This window comes from Conger conger, chromosome 15 (assembly GCF_963514075.1).
Source record: "Conger conger chromosome 15, fConCon1.1, whole genome shotgun sequence".
NCBI lineage: Eukaryota > Metazoa > Chordata > Actinopteri > Anguilliformes > Congridae > Conger > Conger conger.
Genome location: NC_083774.1, coordinates 8,047,748 through 8,063,569, shown reverse-complemented (window position 1 = coordinate 8,063,569; position 15,822 = coordinate 8,047,748). Strand labels below are relative to the sequence as shown.

Sequence of the window (15,822 nt, the reverse complement as noted above, 5' to 3'; positions counted from 1 at the left end):
TTGAATATCCCCGCCAGATAAAATATCACCCCAACCCTTGTTTTTCTATTGCTTACAAATGATTGTCAATCATTCTTGCTTTACATATCGGGAATTCCAGCAGTGTTATATTACAGTTCAATAGCATAAATAGTTAAACACACAAAGCATGTTTTCTAAACAGAAACGTAACATATCTCCATTTGTACAGTTTCAAAAAGTCAGAAGCCTGCATCTTCACAGACTGAAAGCAATTACTGAATGCCATTTCAAGGCACCACATTGTTAAATCTTTAGATATTAGTCCACAAATGGCTAGTTCTTTAAAATGTGTTTTTCTTTATTTCATTTTCAATTCCAACAGTCCTCTCTGCAGCAGCTGAAATTATACCTAAATAAGTCGATCATGACAGAAACTGTTGGGCATTGAGTTAAAAACATGAAATGAAAATTGATTTGCATACCAGATGTTAACAAGTACAAAACTACTTGAAACACAACTTGAATAGCAACTGGAGGATGATGAAATGTTGGGTGAGCTCCAGCGAGATGAGTGCATCCTCCGAATGCGTGTCTTTGGGTAGTGGGGTCCTGCTCCAGAACCTCCAGAGCCTGCCTCTGTGCTCGCTTCCGTCCAGGGCAAGGTCACTCATCGTCCAGCTCCTCCACCACCTTCCTCAGCTTGTCCACCAGCACTGCGGAACGACTCCATCGTAAGTCAAAGCAGAGCGAAACAAATACAGCAAGCTTGGTTCTCCCTGCTCATCAAATGATTTTAGGGCTGACCGTAATGCCTTATGGAATGCTCAGTACAAATGAAATGAAAGCACAGCGTTGAATTTTTTTTGTTTAATTTGCATGCCATTTCTGAATAATTTAACTTTAGACTGCATCAGAGTAGCAGCCTGCTCTGAAATGTCATTCTTCTGGATAGTAGTCGCAATGAGGCACCGACAAGATCTATCTTATAATAAGCTACATCCGGTATCCATCCCTGGCATTTCAGGGGCCTCTACACTTCTGCTTTCAGCTGATTGGTGGAGGTGGTTTGCAGTCACATGCTTAGTGCCTTGCAGTACAGGTCAGTGTATCTAAATATGTTCATTAAAAACAACCAGAGAATTTATTGAAACTGTCTTTCTTTCAAGCTATTATCAAACAATATATCCACCTGTATTTGCTGTGGTACTCACTATTTATGAAGTAAGTTTAACCTCTCGCACTCGATGAGGGGAAGATGAAATATTGTTGAAAGTTTGGGAGGAATGATAAATTAGTTTTTGAGTGGCAGGAGAATAGGTTCAGTTTCTTTTTCCCCTCAACCGTATGTTGGAAATGGAAAGATCAACCATTTTTTGACAGGGGCCAAGAGAATATCGTCAATATAATGAATGGCATTTTGGCAGACGCTCTTATCCAGAGCGACATCCAGTTGATTAGATGAAGCAGGAGACAATCCTCCCCTGGAGCAATGCAGGGTTAAGGGCCTTGCTCGAGGGCCCAATGGCTGTGCGGATCTTATGGTGGCTACACCGGGGATCGAACCAACGACCTTTGCGGGTCCCAGTCATGTACCTTAACCACTACGCTACAGGCCGCATATCTACACTGGGTGCAGCAGCGTGACTGGAACGTACCTCCAGCTGTCGGCCTCTGGAACGCCTCGTAGGAGCGGCAGGCGTCGATCAGTTTGGCCAGGCTTTTGGGACAGTCCTCCGGGAGGGGCTCTGTGAACCTCTCTTTACAGACCTTCGCATAGATGTCTTTGTCTGACATGCCTTATGAGAAACCAAAGGTCAGAAGGTAGAGTTTAGATAAATGTCACATATTAGTATCCTCTTAACAGGCGTTCTCCTCCCGGTGTTAACGCGGAAACCCGGATTAGTTAAAAGATAGATAGATAGATTGATAATTATATTTATATCACATCTTATCTAGATAAGTGCTCACAGAGGTATATGACAATATTGAGAAATGTAAATATGATTTGTTTTTTGGACAATTGAAAATGTATTGATCAGCAGAATGTATATGGTTCAATGTGTAAAATAATAGTATCTTGGAGACTGCTGATTAGAGACTATCATTATTAATTCTAATATTATTTTAGCACAGGAAGCCTGGTTGTGCGGGAAATCTTGTTCACAGAGTTGAGGGCGGCTTTCTTTGCCTGCCAGCCTGCATAGATGTCATACAGCGCTTTACATTGTCAATACATACACTCATAATACATACCTTTGAAGGGAATCTGTCGAGTGGCAATTTCCCACAAGACAATGCCAAAGCTACGGAATACACAATATGCACAGTCATTATACGGTCATTTTAGTTTGACCTCTAAAGTATTGTCCGACAGGCATTTCAAGAAGTTATTGTTGTTCTACCTTTCAGTGGTAAGTTACTAAATTATTTAATTTATTTAAGTTAGTTGCACAGATATCATAATCATGATGTATTAAACCAGTATGTAAATACTACCTGTGTGTACAGTTTTGGGAAAAATGGTTCAACCTATGGAGTATAGGCATTGCAATATGTTCATTGTAAAAACATTGAAAGAAAAGAAAAAACATTATTTCAACATAAGTACAGTTATCACGCAGGGAATTACTTTTAAACTTATTAAACATTGTTTGAGAATATTATAGCACAAAAACATCAAGCCTTTCTTGATCCAACAGACATGTACAGACACCTGGCCTGATCAGTACCCACCTGTAAATCTCACAGGCCTTGTGGTACACCTGGCCTGATCAGTACCCACCTGTAAATCTCACAGGCCTTGTGGTACACCTGGCCTGATCAGTACCCACCTGTAAATCTCACAGGCCTTGTGGTACACCTGGCCTGATCAGTACCCACCTGTAAATCTCACAGGCCTTGTGGTACACCTGGCCTGATCTGTACTCACCTGTAAATCTCACAGGCCTTGTTGTAAGAGTCGTGGATGCTCTCGAGCTGCTGTGGGGAGCAGTAGGACACAGTGTTGTTGGAGCTCATCTTCTTCCCCCTCAGAGACGTCTCTGTTTTTGCCAGCTCAAAGCACCCAAGCTGCACACACAGAATGAATGGTTAAGATGGCAGGAGTCTCACACGTTAACCACATGCCAGTTAGGTAGCAGTGTTCAGGGGTGTGTTCATTCCCTAGCTCTGTGAGCTCCGAGCGCTCCCAGGGTGCAGTGCTCTATATTTATGAAAGCCGAGTTCTGATCTCTCCGAATTTCCCAACGAGCGGAGGGCACTCTGCTGCTCTGAGAGCTAATGAACACGCCCTAGAAATTGCTGTCAGGCACAATGGACATCAACTAATTTTCATTTAAATGATTCTGCCACTCCTCCGGGTATTTAATGCTTATTGCGGGCATATTGTTGCCTTTTTTTTCCAGACACAACATATGAGTCTGAGAAAACTGTTACCTAAGCCAGCGTTCCTACCTTCACCCTGTACCCATCATCCACCAGGAACTTGCTCGAGCTGATGCAGCCATGCACTTTAAACTTCTCCTCTGACTGGTGTAACCTGTGGTGGAGATGATGTTTGAAATTCAAATGTAACTTTTAACCTTATAGAATGAATGAAAGTACAAAGGAAAGTGTGTGTGTGTGTGGGTGTGTGTGTGTGGAGCAGGAGTGATTGGGGTGGGGTGGCTTTTAAGACCACAGGACTGAATTAAGTGAGGACGTTACATTACAATTACTTTGCTGATGCTCTTATCTAAAACGATTTACTGTTGATTAGATTAATCTCCAAGAGCAATGAGTGGTAAAGGCCTTGCTCAAGGGCCTGCACAGCTGCACTGATCTTATCGTGGCTACAGTACATCATGGCAAACATGTCTGCAGGTCACCTATAAAGGCCTTGAGCAGCATCCAGGCTCATACGCGCTCGTCTTCCCCAGGAGAGTTTGGACTTTCCGGCTAGCACCTGTGGCAGATTCCCCTTCTCACAGAACTCCATGACAATGAGATAGTTTGGACTGGGCCCTGAGGGAACACACAGACACTGCTCAGACAGTACGAGAACTGCTAACGAGGAGGAAATATTGTATCGCTGCCATGAAGTTCACTCTTTAAACAACACTAAAATGAATATTGTGGATGGGAAAAACATAACATAACAGAATGGTGAGAACAGGCCATTCAACCCAGCAATGCTCACCTTTTCCTACCACTAGAGTGCCTCTACTGCTTAGTTTGCCAAAAGTTTAGATAGTATCTAGCACCGTATCAAGCCTCGTCTTGAAAACCCCCAGTGTTTCTACCTCCACTTCATGTCCAATCAACATTAAAGTTACATGTTATTTGGCTGACGCTTTTTATCCAAAACTGTCAGGTTCTGTTTTCATTGTCTAGTTTTGTCTAAGTGGTTACTGCTTTGAGTGTATTAAATTCCTCTGTACTTACCACAGTCTGTTTCCTGGTTCTTCCATTCATCTATGTCTTGTTTCATGTCTCCTCCTTTTCACTCCTTATATATACTCCCTTCCTGTCTACTGTCATTGTTCCCACCTGTGTCTCGTTTTGATTCTAGTTAGTTACATGTATTTAAACCCCTTTGTTTCTGTCTTTTATTGCCAGATTGTTTTGTGTCCCAACCATTCTCTCCAACATTTATTTCTGATTGACCTCTGTTACGATCTGTTTTGTCTTAGACTTCCGCCTCCTGCTGTATCCTTCCATTTTGTTTTGACCCATAGTTTCTTGACTCGTTTTGGGTTATTGACTTCCGTTTCTGGATTCTGTTTTTGTTTGGCTTGCTCGTTAGTTATCGTATTGCCTGTGACTTCGACGTCATATGGGATTATCCCTGAAATATCTGTTTGCTGGTGTACTGACCCTCTGCCTGGACTCTCATTAACAAACTGCTTATTCTCTGCTGAGTCTGTTTGCTGGCTATTGACCAGTGGTCTTGCTACTTGCTAATTGTTCTGTAGCCTGACAAAAACAACTTACAGTTCATTACAGTTCATTACACTATACAGGGGACAGTCCTCTGGAGCAATGCGGGGTTAAGGGCCTTGCCCAAGGGTCCAACAGCAGTGTGGATCTCATCGTGGCTGCACTGGGGCTTGGACCACCAACCTTCTGGGTCCCAGTCATGTACCCTAGCCACCAGGCCACAGGCTGCCCCCATGTAAAATGTTCTCAGGCTTACCATCCTCGCCCTCGACACAGATCCCAAACATGCGCAGGATGTTTGGAGACTCAAAGCGCTTCATTGTCTCCACCTCCTTCTTAAATATCCTTCTCACCTCTCTGGGGGACAGAAATAATAATAATAATAATAATAATAATAATAATAATAATAATAATAATAATGATAATGGACACTGCAATGCCTGAAGATACATTATTATTAAAACACAGAGAGCAAACTTTTGCATTCCATTCAAATATAGTATTAAAATCTCAAGTAAAGTATTCTTTTCGGATGGAATCTGCAGCTGAATTGAATAAAACTTTGGTATTAACATACGTGTACAAAATACAAGTCAGTAAGAGGTCTTCATCTGTACTTAATTTAATTTACAGTATAGTACAGTTTTTACTATTCCAAAAATGATAAGAATTCAGAGTACTCTGATATTCACGGCATGCCATTCAGAAAACAGTCTCGGCACTGAAAGGTACAATCAGTAATTTCGGACTTCTAACGGTCAAAAGTGGAATTATCTCTCCCCCTTCTCTGTGAACGTGCAGACGTTGAAACCACCCCCTACACCATTGGCTGTGGCAATTAGGACCCATTTTCAACAAATGACCTTGAATTATTGTACAGCTACGCAATGTTTTGGTACAGAGTGTTGGTCCATCAACTGTATATTTTGAAACCCGAATTTAAGGGTTTCAAAACAAGTGGGCGGCCAGACTGTGGGCAAGCTAGGAACCCGAAAAAAGAGTGATATGAATGATCAACCCGGACTCTTGGTCTGACAGCAACAGGAAGTTCCTGAATTCCTTTTCATTTTAAAATCCAATCTACTGACAACTTCCTACTGGGCTCAGTGAACGTTGCAGAATGCAACACAAAGGCCCAGAGGAGAGAGAAGACAGGGCTTAAATAGTGTGACGCACACCTGACAGGTATTGAATGAGACATACGTACCTTGGGGTTGTGTTTTTGGCGTAGGTATATCTTTTGATGGCCACAGTAAATTTGTTGTATTGTCCTTTGTACAACTCATGGGTGGCTGACTTCATGATAGGGGTCTTAGGGTCATCAAAGTCCAGATTCTCAATTTTGATCTCTTTCGTGTCCAACAGCTGGAGATTGGGCTCCGTCACTGCCAACAGGACAAACAGCAAGGCCTTAGCATAGAGGGGGTACTGGCTTTGGTCATCCCGTGCTGTTTTAGAATTGCCTTTACACCAGCAGCAGACCAAGAAGTCAAATTAATTAAAGTTTCCATCCAGTCAATGGGTCTCATAAGCTAAAAAAAATTCCAATGATCAAATAGGCCCTGGTCCTTAACTTTGTTGTACAGGTAGCAGTTGACATTGTACTTCAGCACCCTTATCCCTGGTATGCACTTTGCACTTTGTTGTACATTGGTCTGGATAAGAGCATCTGCAAAATGCCATTAAAGTACATTATTGGCATTTGGCAGACGCTCTTATCCAGAGCAACGTACAGTTGATTAGACTAAGCAGGAGACAATCCTCCCCTGGAGCAATGCAGGGTTAAGGGCCTTGCTCAAGGGCCCAACGGCTGTGCGGATTTTATTGTGGCTACACCAAGATTAGAACCACCGACCTTGCGTGTCCCAGTCATTTACCTTAACCACTACGCTAGTAATGTAATGTAACTCAGATATGGGGCTGGAACTACCCAGAGTTCAAAGACCTAATAAAGTCTTCTGGGAATACATGTCTGTATTCTGAAGTGGCACAGCGTGGTCTAAACGCAGGACTGTAGCACTGAAGAACTTAAGTTCTGTGAGGAGGCAGAAATAAGACAAGTTCAACAAGGACAGCGGAGTACTATCCTGAACTCCAGACTCTACATCCCTCCATGTGGACTTTAGGTGTATATATTAACCTTTAGGCCAGCGGAGGATGGGCATGCCCCTATAGCCGGGTTCCTCCCAAGGTTCTTCCCATTTTTTCCACCACTGTTTGAGGGTATATTTCCCTTCAGGGAGTCCTTTACCTCATATGCTACTGGGGGCTAAGGGCTGATATGTTTAATTATTTTATTCCGTGTTAGTTAAGAGTTTTTGTAACAGCCTTCTGTGAAAAGCGCTACACAAAAATAAATGGAATTTAATTGAAGTTGAGAGTACAGATAATACTGAGCTAGCGCAATACAGTCCTGATGGATCTTGATGGATATGTAACTTCACACATGCCAGACAGCGTAACACACAAACAACACCTCACGAAGAGAGCGCCAGACAGCGTAACACACAAACAACACCTCACTAAGAGAGCGCCAGACAGCGTAACACACAAACAACACCTCACGAAGAAAGCCCAACTCACAGCTGCTCTCCTCTGTGGCTGGGTGCAAGGATGCAGCGAAAGACAAAGAAACAGGACGTCATTCAAAAGAATCTGCAAATCCGGTTATGTGGAAAAAAGCTCTAAGGTCCTTTCTAGTCTTGCGGGCCGTCTCAAAGCTACATGTTTTTTAGGGCAAGGGAGGGTACTCACAAGACTTAAGCATGCTCTTGATGTCCTGCACTTCAGTTTTAACAGAATCCACCCCCTCTTGCACATTATCCATCTTCTTTGCCTGGGCCCGTAGCACTGTGGGAAAATTACTTCACAAACTCAGAAACACTACAAGGGCTGTGGGAGTCTAACTGTGCCTGAATTATTTCTGACCTGATAATTAATGACCTGAGAATCACATTAAAATCAGAAAAACATGTTTTTCCCCATGTTTTTGAGTAGTTGGAAACTAAATACAAGGGGGTCTCAAGTTTAATTTAAAAGCTTCATCTGAAATGGACAGCTTGACCAGCTACCAGCTCAGACAAGTTACCTGCACAAGTTGGTTGACAAACTTATACCCAACTAGATCAACTTTATGACCAGCTTGACCATGCTGGTTGACCAGCTCATACCCAGCTTGACCAGCTCAATTTTCAAGCTGGCCTAGCTGGATTTTACAGCAGGGAGCACATGTGTGTGCAAATTGAGATTTTCAAAATATGGTTCAGGAGTCGACTGATTTTGTCTTACGCCTCTCCAGCTCCTCGCGGTCATTCTTGCGATCAGCCTCATCCTCCTTCTGGCACCGGCCCTTTTCGAACACACAGCCCAACTTCTCCGCCTGTTCGATCTGCAGGGCCAGCGAGAGCAGCTGGAAGTTGTCGTTGAGCCGATCGTTCAGCATCTCGAACTCCTCCGCCAGGTCATAAACCTTCCTGATGCGGCTGAAGAAGGTGGTGGTGGTGTACTTCTTCACCACTTCCTGCGCTGTCTCCAGGGTGTACTTGAGCTCTTGAAGTCCCCGCTGGACCATCTCAGGTTTCTCCCCCAGACCTTTGGCCTTCACTGTCTGCACGACCTTCATCAGAGCCTGTACGCGTGTGGCCAACCTCGACCAGCGCTTCTTATTGGCCTTCACCTCCCCGCACAGAGCATACACCTTCTCTGCGATCGTGAGGATGGGATCCAAAATATCCATGGCTGGGCCTCAGATGAGAGAGAAGCTTTAGAGGATTCAGACACAGAGTAGTCATTCTTCAAAAGCGGTATTTTATGTAAAAGTACACATCAGAGGTATGACTTTAAAACAATTGACAATAAACGATTCCTGAAGAATACAACAATTTTTTTGTTTTGTATGTTGGGATACATTTAAGGGGCATGTATCAAGACTGCTGTCTGTTCTGGCCCCACAGTGGTGGAATGACCTTCCTGTGGATGTCAGAACAGCAGTCTTTGACCATTTTCAAGCGCAGACTGAAGACTCATCTCTTCTGCACCTTTCCCTCCCTAACTCACTGCCTTGCGTATGCCATAGATTATAATAGCACTTCTATATAGTTATTGTTGTACTTTGGGTATTCTAGCTGCCAACCGTGGTGTTCAAGTTCATGTATTCTTCAAAGGTTCAAATTGTATCTATATGGTCACAGGAGGACTCTCCTCAAGGGTCCTCGTCGCACATGTCCCTGTGTTCGATTTGCACTTTATCGTATGTCACTCTGGATAAGAGCGTCTGCTAAATGCTTGTAATGTAATGTAATGTAATGTAAAATGTAAAAAGAAGAAATGCGAATAATAACTAATTGGCTCTCATTTCATGCTGTCAGTATCTTATTCAATGAGCTGAATGAGGACCTGGAACCAGATGTATAGGCGAATGGAGCCATTCCGTCTCAGCAGCCACCAAACTACTTGTTAGGCTGCTTGTTGTGGCCTCTGGTTAATGTCACTGCTCAAGGACAAACATAGCTGGTGTCTGACAAGCCAAGTTACTCAGCAAGGTCATGAGAGCAATAATTTATCAAGTCTATGAATTCAACGGCAATACCATCGACTTCCTTGAAAATGAAATATAGCCGTGTTGCTATTGAAATGTACAAACAAACAAGATCTTGCGCATTCATACTATATGTATTCAGATTTTTTTTTGGAAATACTGCGGTTTACATGTGCCTTCGTTCATTCATTTTCTGGAGTCTGGTTTTTTGCCGTCAGCAGTAGGTCCTACCAAGGCATTCATGGAGAATTGTCAAAGCAGACATTAAATAACACTGTCAAAACTACACAATAATGGAGAATCCTTTGGAATATTTGTCTGAAGCAGATGCACTGTTTTAGACAAATAGCCAGGCCAGTACAAGCTTGTAAAGGAGACTCCAATGAAGCTCACAAGCTTCCTCTCTTTCACAAAGTGTAAATTATGAATGTGAAAGTCATGAGTCATGAAACTACAGTTCCATGTTCACTGTGTGACATAACCATCGGTAACACAAACAAAATGAAAACACAAGAAAACCAACCAACTAATCAGAAGCATATCTTTCACAGACGGCTGGATACAAAAGGTGGTGAGGGGGCTCAGAGTCCGTTTCTCTCCTTTCCTGCCAGTGGAGCACTCTCTCTCACAGAGAAAAATAGTGCACTTCAGTATCTGACAGAGTAATCGCATTCCCTCTCAACAGACAGGGTACGAGAAGGCCAAATCTTGTCTAATACAGGAATATGACTGCGTATACACCTTGAAACTCCTTACATCCCACTTTGAAACTCCTTACATCCCATCGACCGACCACCTGTCCTCTTGACCCCATCCCCTCTCCCCTTCTACAATCTATCTCTAATGACAGTCTACCTTTTCTCTCCTCTCTAATGAACACTTCCCTCTCTTCCGGCACCATGCCCTATTCCCTGAAGAGGGCCAGAGTCACTTCCCTGCTCAATAAACCTATTGCTCTGAACAACTACCAGCCTGTCTCTCTTCTTCCCTTTCTCCCTCAAATTCTGGAAAGGGCGGCCTACTCCCAACTGTCCACTTATCTTCTCCAGAACAATCTCCACGATCCCAACCAGTCCGGCTTTAAGAGTGGCCTCTCCACTGAGACCGCCCTGCTCGCGGTCACTGAGGCACCCCACTCTGCTAAAGCCAAATCCCTCTCCTCTGTCCTCAGCTTCCTCGACCTGTCGGCTGCCTTTGATACAGTCAACCCCCGATACCCTGGTCACCACACAGATCTCTGCCTGCTTGGCTGATATCTCTGCGTGGATGACTTCCCACCACCTGAAGCTTAACCTGGCCAAGACTGAGCTTCTCTACATCCCTGCTAAGTCCTCTCTTTGTAGTTTCCTCTTCCCATACAGCAAATAATCTTGGGGTGACTCTTGATAACCGCCTCACCCTGGCTCCACAAGTATCCTCCACTGCCAGAACCTGCAGGTTCTTCCTCTACAATATACGCCGTATCCGTCATCTCCTGATGGAGAAAGCCACCCAGCTCCTAGTCCAGGCACTCGTCATTTCCCGCTTGGATTACTGCAACTCCCTCCTAGCCGGTCTCCCAGCTTGCGCCATCAAGCCCCTCCAGCTGGTCCAGAATGCTGCAGCCCGCCTGATCACCAGTCAGCCCAGGTCAGCTCATGTCACCCCACTCCTCATTGGCCTCCACTGGCTTCCTATTGCCGCATGCATCCAATTCAAGGCCCTTGTGTTGCCATTTCAGGCTGCTAAGGGGACTCCCCCACCTTACATACAATCCTTAATCACTCCCTACACACCTGTTTTCCGTTCTGGTTCCTCAGTGGTGGAATGACTTGCCTTCCACTGTCAGCAGAATCCCTCCCCCTATTTCGACGCAGACTAAAAACACACCTTTTCAAAATGTACCTTAGTCCTACCTCCTGATCCCCCCCCCCTTCTGATATCTTGTCTAACCCAAAAAAGAATTGAATTGCACTTATGATGACTGTATGTTTAGAACAGCACTTCATGTGTATTTGACTAGTTATGGATGTGTTGCTTTAACTTGTGGAAGAACCTATGGACTTTTAAGTCGCTTTGGATTAAAAGCGTCTGCTAAATGACAAAAAAGTTAAAAATGTACACCTGTAAACAAACACTTTTTTCGTAAAAAAGTGTGTATCTTTGGTGATCTTCCCTCCCAGAGAACCACACTGTTTGAAAAAGGCCACCTTTGCTTCCCAACAAAAGTAAAACAGGTTGAAACCTGCAGGCAGAGAAGAAACATGCAGCAGAGGAGGGTTTCGTTTGGTTTAGGAATTTTTTTTAAACAAACTGCATAAAAACAACCATAGCACAATAAAAACAGGTTTCAGGTTTGCTGAATCATGATTTAATTATTATGGGCAAAAATAAATAGCATTGTGGATGTGCATTGCCACATACACAGACCATATGTACGTCCTAAAATAACATTTCAGAAGAGAATGAATTTCAGTATATAATAACACTATTGATGTTAATCTCATGGTCTACCACCAGCCCCTTCATGGATAAATATAGTTTTTATAAGCATTACAGACCAATGGCTGAATTCAAAAGTCATCAAAAGGGAGTAGCAAATGAAATATAATGAGAAACTCACTGAAAGAGGAAGAAACACTTGCCAATTTTGCAATTCTGTGAAAGCCAGTGCAGGCATTTAACCAACATATGGATTTCTGTAAAACCATTCTGGGAATTCACTCCATGACTGCAAAGCAGCAATTGGTTGGAAAAACATCAAGAGTTGTATGACACAGATAATTCAATCCAGTGATCATCCTTTTGCAGTGTGGCATTCTGGTGTCTAGTTGAACCCAGCAGGTACTTCCAATATTTTGCTTTGTTCGGACCCATGAAATCTACCATCTCTGGAAGCACTAAATAAAGAATAAACATCAGATCATAACAAACAAATGAACCAACTCCAGACAGATATCTCCTTCACTGTTTTACCTACACACGATGCAGGTTGTTTCCCTGATGAAAGTCTTACACACTATGAAAGCTGATCACACTGCAAAATTTGTGGGGTGACATTAAAAATGCAGTTTCTGAAGCAAAAACCAAACATTCACAGGAACTGTGGAATGTGGAATTCATCCTGGGCTGAAATACCTGGTTTCTAGGTGCCAGAAGTTGGTTGACTCAATGCAACACAGATGCGCAGCAGTTATCAAAATCAATGGTTATGCAACTAAATATTAGTTCAGTAATTTAAAGTGAAGTAAAATCTGGAAAAATGTATTCAGTTTATACAGTTTGAAGAGAGTTTGAAGAGAAAATCTTTTTGCACAGATTAATATGCTGTAATATCCTTTTATTTGCTTCCTGTAAAGGAATAACGCACACTTGATCATCCAAAGTTGATGATCAAGTTGATAATGTTTCCACCATATTTGAAATATGGAACTAAAAGCTATTAAAAATATATATTTTTTTAACCCACTGCTATTTATTTGAACACAACTGTACACATATGATCAATTCTATAGTATGTAGACCTAATAACTTGAAACATTACTCCATCAGTCATTCACAAGAAACCATTTCAAAAGCAAAAATAACCAGCTATACAAACTGTCATGGCTAAACTCAACAAATATAGGCAAACCATACAATTGTTCATCCCGTGCATTATCTTGTGAAATACATTCTCCACAGCAAATTACTCCACACTTTCCTTTCTCCATTTAGAGAAAGCTTAGTTCCTTCTTCTATATTTTCCAGACTTCTGAAATGGTTTTAAAAACCAATGCAGCACTCAATAAATGCCCAAAATATATGCTGGTATAGAATAAGCGAGTGCTGAATTGATTGCCAACACCTCTCATGTAGCCTACATTGGGTGCTGAATTATGCAAAGCCCTCAGCCAGTAATTTAAGCCAATCTGTTTCACAGTCTCCTGTAAGTGGCGTCTAGATAAAGCCAAAAGAACGCAAGACATACAGCAACACATGACATTATTTATTTTGTGTCACCAACAGATTTCTTTCAATCTTTGTTGTGTTCGATGAATTAACCAACATTTCACAGCAAAGACCAGCCAATTTGTCATGTGCTCCAAATGTCTTGAAAGATCCAACTAAAGAGCTAGATCTCTCGGCTGGAAAAGAGCACACATGCATAGATATAATCGGCTAACAGGTAATATGAGGATTAAAGATTTATTTTCTGTACTTACTCTGTCGAAAATGTCCCCAGCAGTAACTAGCGTCAGCGTCAGTTGGAAAATGAAACTAAGTCACCGACACAGGTTGGCCAACTCCTCTTCCTGTACCTCTTTACTAGCACCGCCCAGCAACACACAGCCTACTGCAGATGATGTCACTGACTACTTAAGGGCCCTCAAAGCAAATCTATTTATTTTGGCTTATGAATCATCTTTTCGCTATCATTTTATAAATATTTTTAAATGTTCCTTTCAAATATTTCTGCATCTCTGAAAGAAATAATAATATGAATAAACTGTTTACCCAGGTAAACAAAACTAGAAAAGGTATCATCCTAATACACAAGTAAATAACACAGGTAAAGACAACAGTTCAGGTTTACATTACATTACATTCATGCCATTTGGCAGACGCTCTTATCCAGAGCGACGTACAACAAAGTGCAAAGTGTATACCCATAACCAGGGACAAGTGTGCTGAATGACCCTAGAGGGAAGTACAATTTCAACTGCTACCTGCACAACAAAGGACCAAGGCCTATTTGATCATCGGTTTTTCTTTTCGTTTTTAAAATCGTAATCCTGCAAGATGCAACAGGGAGAGGTACGTTGCTCTGGTCATGCGTTTTTTTTTTACAGGAAGCAAAGAAAAGGAATTAATCTGTTAAAAAAATGTCAGTGTTGCCATTTTTAAGCATTTGAGATCATTTTCGTCAATTACTCAGAACAAGCAGCGTGCATGTCAGTTGGGTCTGTTGTTTGTCTATGACACTACTACATCTACAAGTGAATTATTTGCCATGCAGAAATATCACAACTACAAATATCAGTGGTTCATCAGGTTACTAATGTTGTACTGCTATTTTTGTACATCTGCAGACTTGATTCTTTTTCCAGAAAAAGCAACTGTACACAAATGCATAAACATCAGCAATAACAAAGTGGTTTTGTGTTTTTACCATGTGAAACCAGCCAGGGAAAAACTGTGACATTCGGTGTCATATGACATGGTGTGACCTGCAGTGACATCACTTATCTTTCAGATGTCTGCCGCCACCACCATCTGACACCTCTATTTTAAAATAGACAAAGCACTGCAGGTGATACTTGGCATATTGTGAATATGTTTATAGCTATTAGCTCCGATACCTTCCATTAAGCAGTGAGAAAGTGATTCCCACTGGAAATATTACTCTGCATGTAACTCGATCTCAGTGTAGCCCGGGGAAACATGTGCTAAAAAAACAGGAAGAAAAAAAACCGACATGACTCTACTGGGATTTGTAGTCAAATAGCAGAGACTACAATAACATGTGCATGAGCCAGCTTATCAGCTATTAATTTCGCCAATTGATATACCTATATTTTAGTTCAAAAGGCCTATTTTCCCATTGGAGTCCATTCATGTTTGACAGTAAATAAAAAATATTTCCATGGATACATTGATGTTCAATCTATGCCACATATTATTTTCATTATATTTTCAGACGTCCGATTTTTCCCCCCTAGCACACAAAGATGAAGATGTTTTAATTTCCCAAACAAAGCTCTGACATATTTCACTAGTTATGGATGTGATGCTTTTAACCTGTGGAAGAACCTATGCTTTGGATTAAAAGCATCTGCCAAATGACTAAAATGTAAATGTAAATGCCTTGTTCGGCAACTGGCAAAACACTAGAGGGCATTGTCTTAAACAGAGGGAACCAGAAGGCTGTTCTAAATCGCTTCAGTATCCAACTATGTAAACAGGCATTACTTCATGAAAAAAAAAAAAAAAAAAAAAAGAATAAAGAAAAATTGCATTATCACTCCAGATAAGGTTCTCTGCTGGGAAAACAAAACACCTGGCAGCTAGAAGAAATGACAAATCAGCAGTATTACCAGGACAGAGGAAAATACATTTGGCAAAGCTGTGGTTTGACTTTTCCGTTTTCCATTTTACAATACGTTTGTAAATGGTTGGCATTTATATAGCGCCTTTACCCAAAGCGCTGTACAATTGATGCTTCTCATTCACCCAATCATACACACACTCACACACCGACGGCGATTGGCTGCCATGCAAGGCGCCGACCAGCTCGTCAGGAGCATTTTGGGGGCTAGGTGTCTTGCTCAGGGACACTTCGACACAGCCCGGGCGGGGATCGAACCGGCAACCCTCCGACTGCCAGACGACTACTCTTACTGCCTGAGCCAATGAGACGACTGCTCTTACCGCCTGAGCCAATGAGA

General features: G+C 42.2%; 1 protein-coding gene across 2 annotated transcripts; it reads right to left on the bottom strand.

The window, feature by feature from the left end:
- Positions 1 to 298: 298 nt before the first annotated feature.
- On the bottom strand, positions 299 to 14,006 carry LOC133111582 (mixed lineage kinase domain-like protein). Of its 2 annotated transcripts, XM_061222048.1 has the most exons (12): positions 13,600 to 13,643; positions 12,018 to 12,294; positions 8,167 to 8,639; positions 7,633 to 7,728; positions 6,086 to 6,263; positions 5,135 to 5,235; positions 3,828 to 3,963; positions 3,415 to 3,499; positions 2,891 to 3,030; positions 2,215 to 2,264; positions 1,617 to 1,757; positions 299 to 674 (listed from the first exon to the last, which is right to left on the bottom strand). In XM_061222048.1, exons 3-12 carry the CDS (start codon positions 8,612 to 8,614, stop codon positions 625 to 627), a joined length of 1,425 nt encoding a protein of 474 aa, XP_061078032.1. In that variant the 5' UTR covers positions 8,615 to 8,639; positions 12,018 to 12,294; positions 13,600 to 13,643; the 3' UTR covers positions 299 to 624. The 2 variants fall into 2 exon arrangements, with proteins under 2 accessions (XP_061078032.1, XP_061078031.1); XM_061222047.1 differs by lacking the exon at positions 12,018 to 12,294 and having other exon boundaries at positions 13,600 to 14,006.
- Positions 14,007 to 15,822: the final 1,816 nt, after the last annotated feature.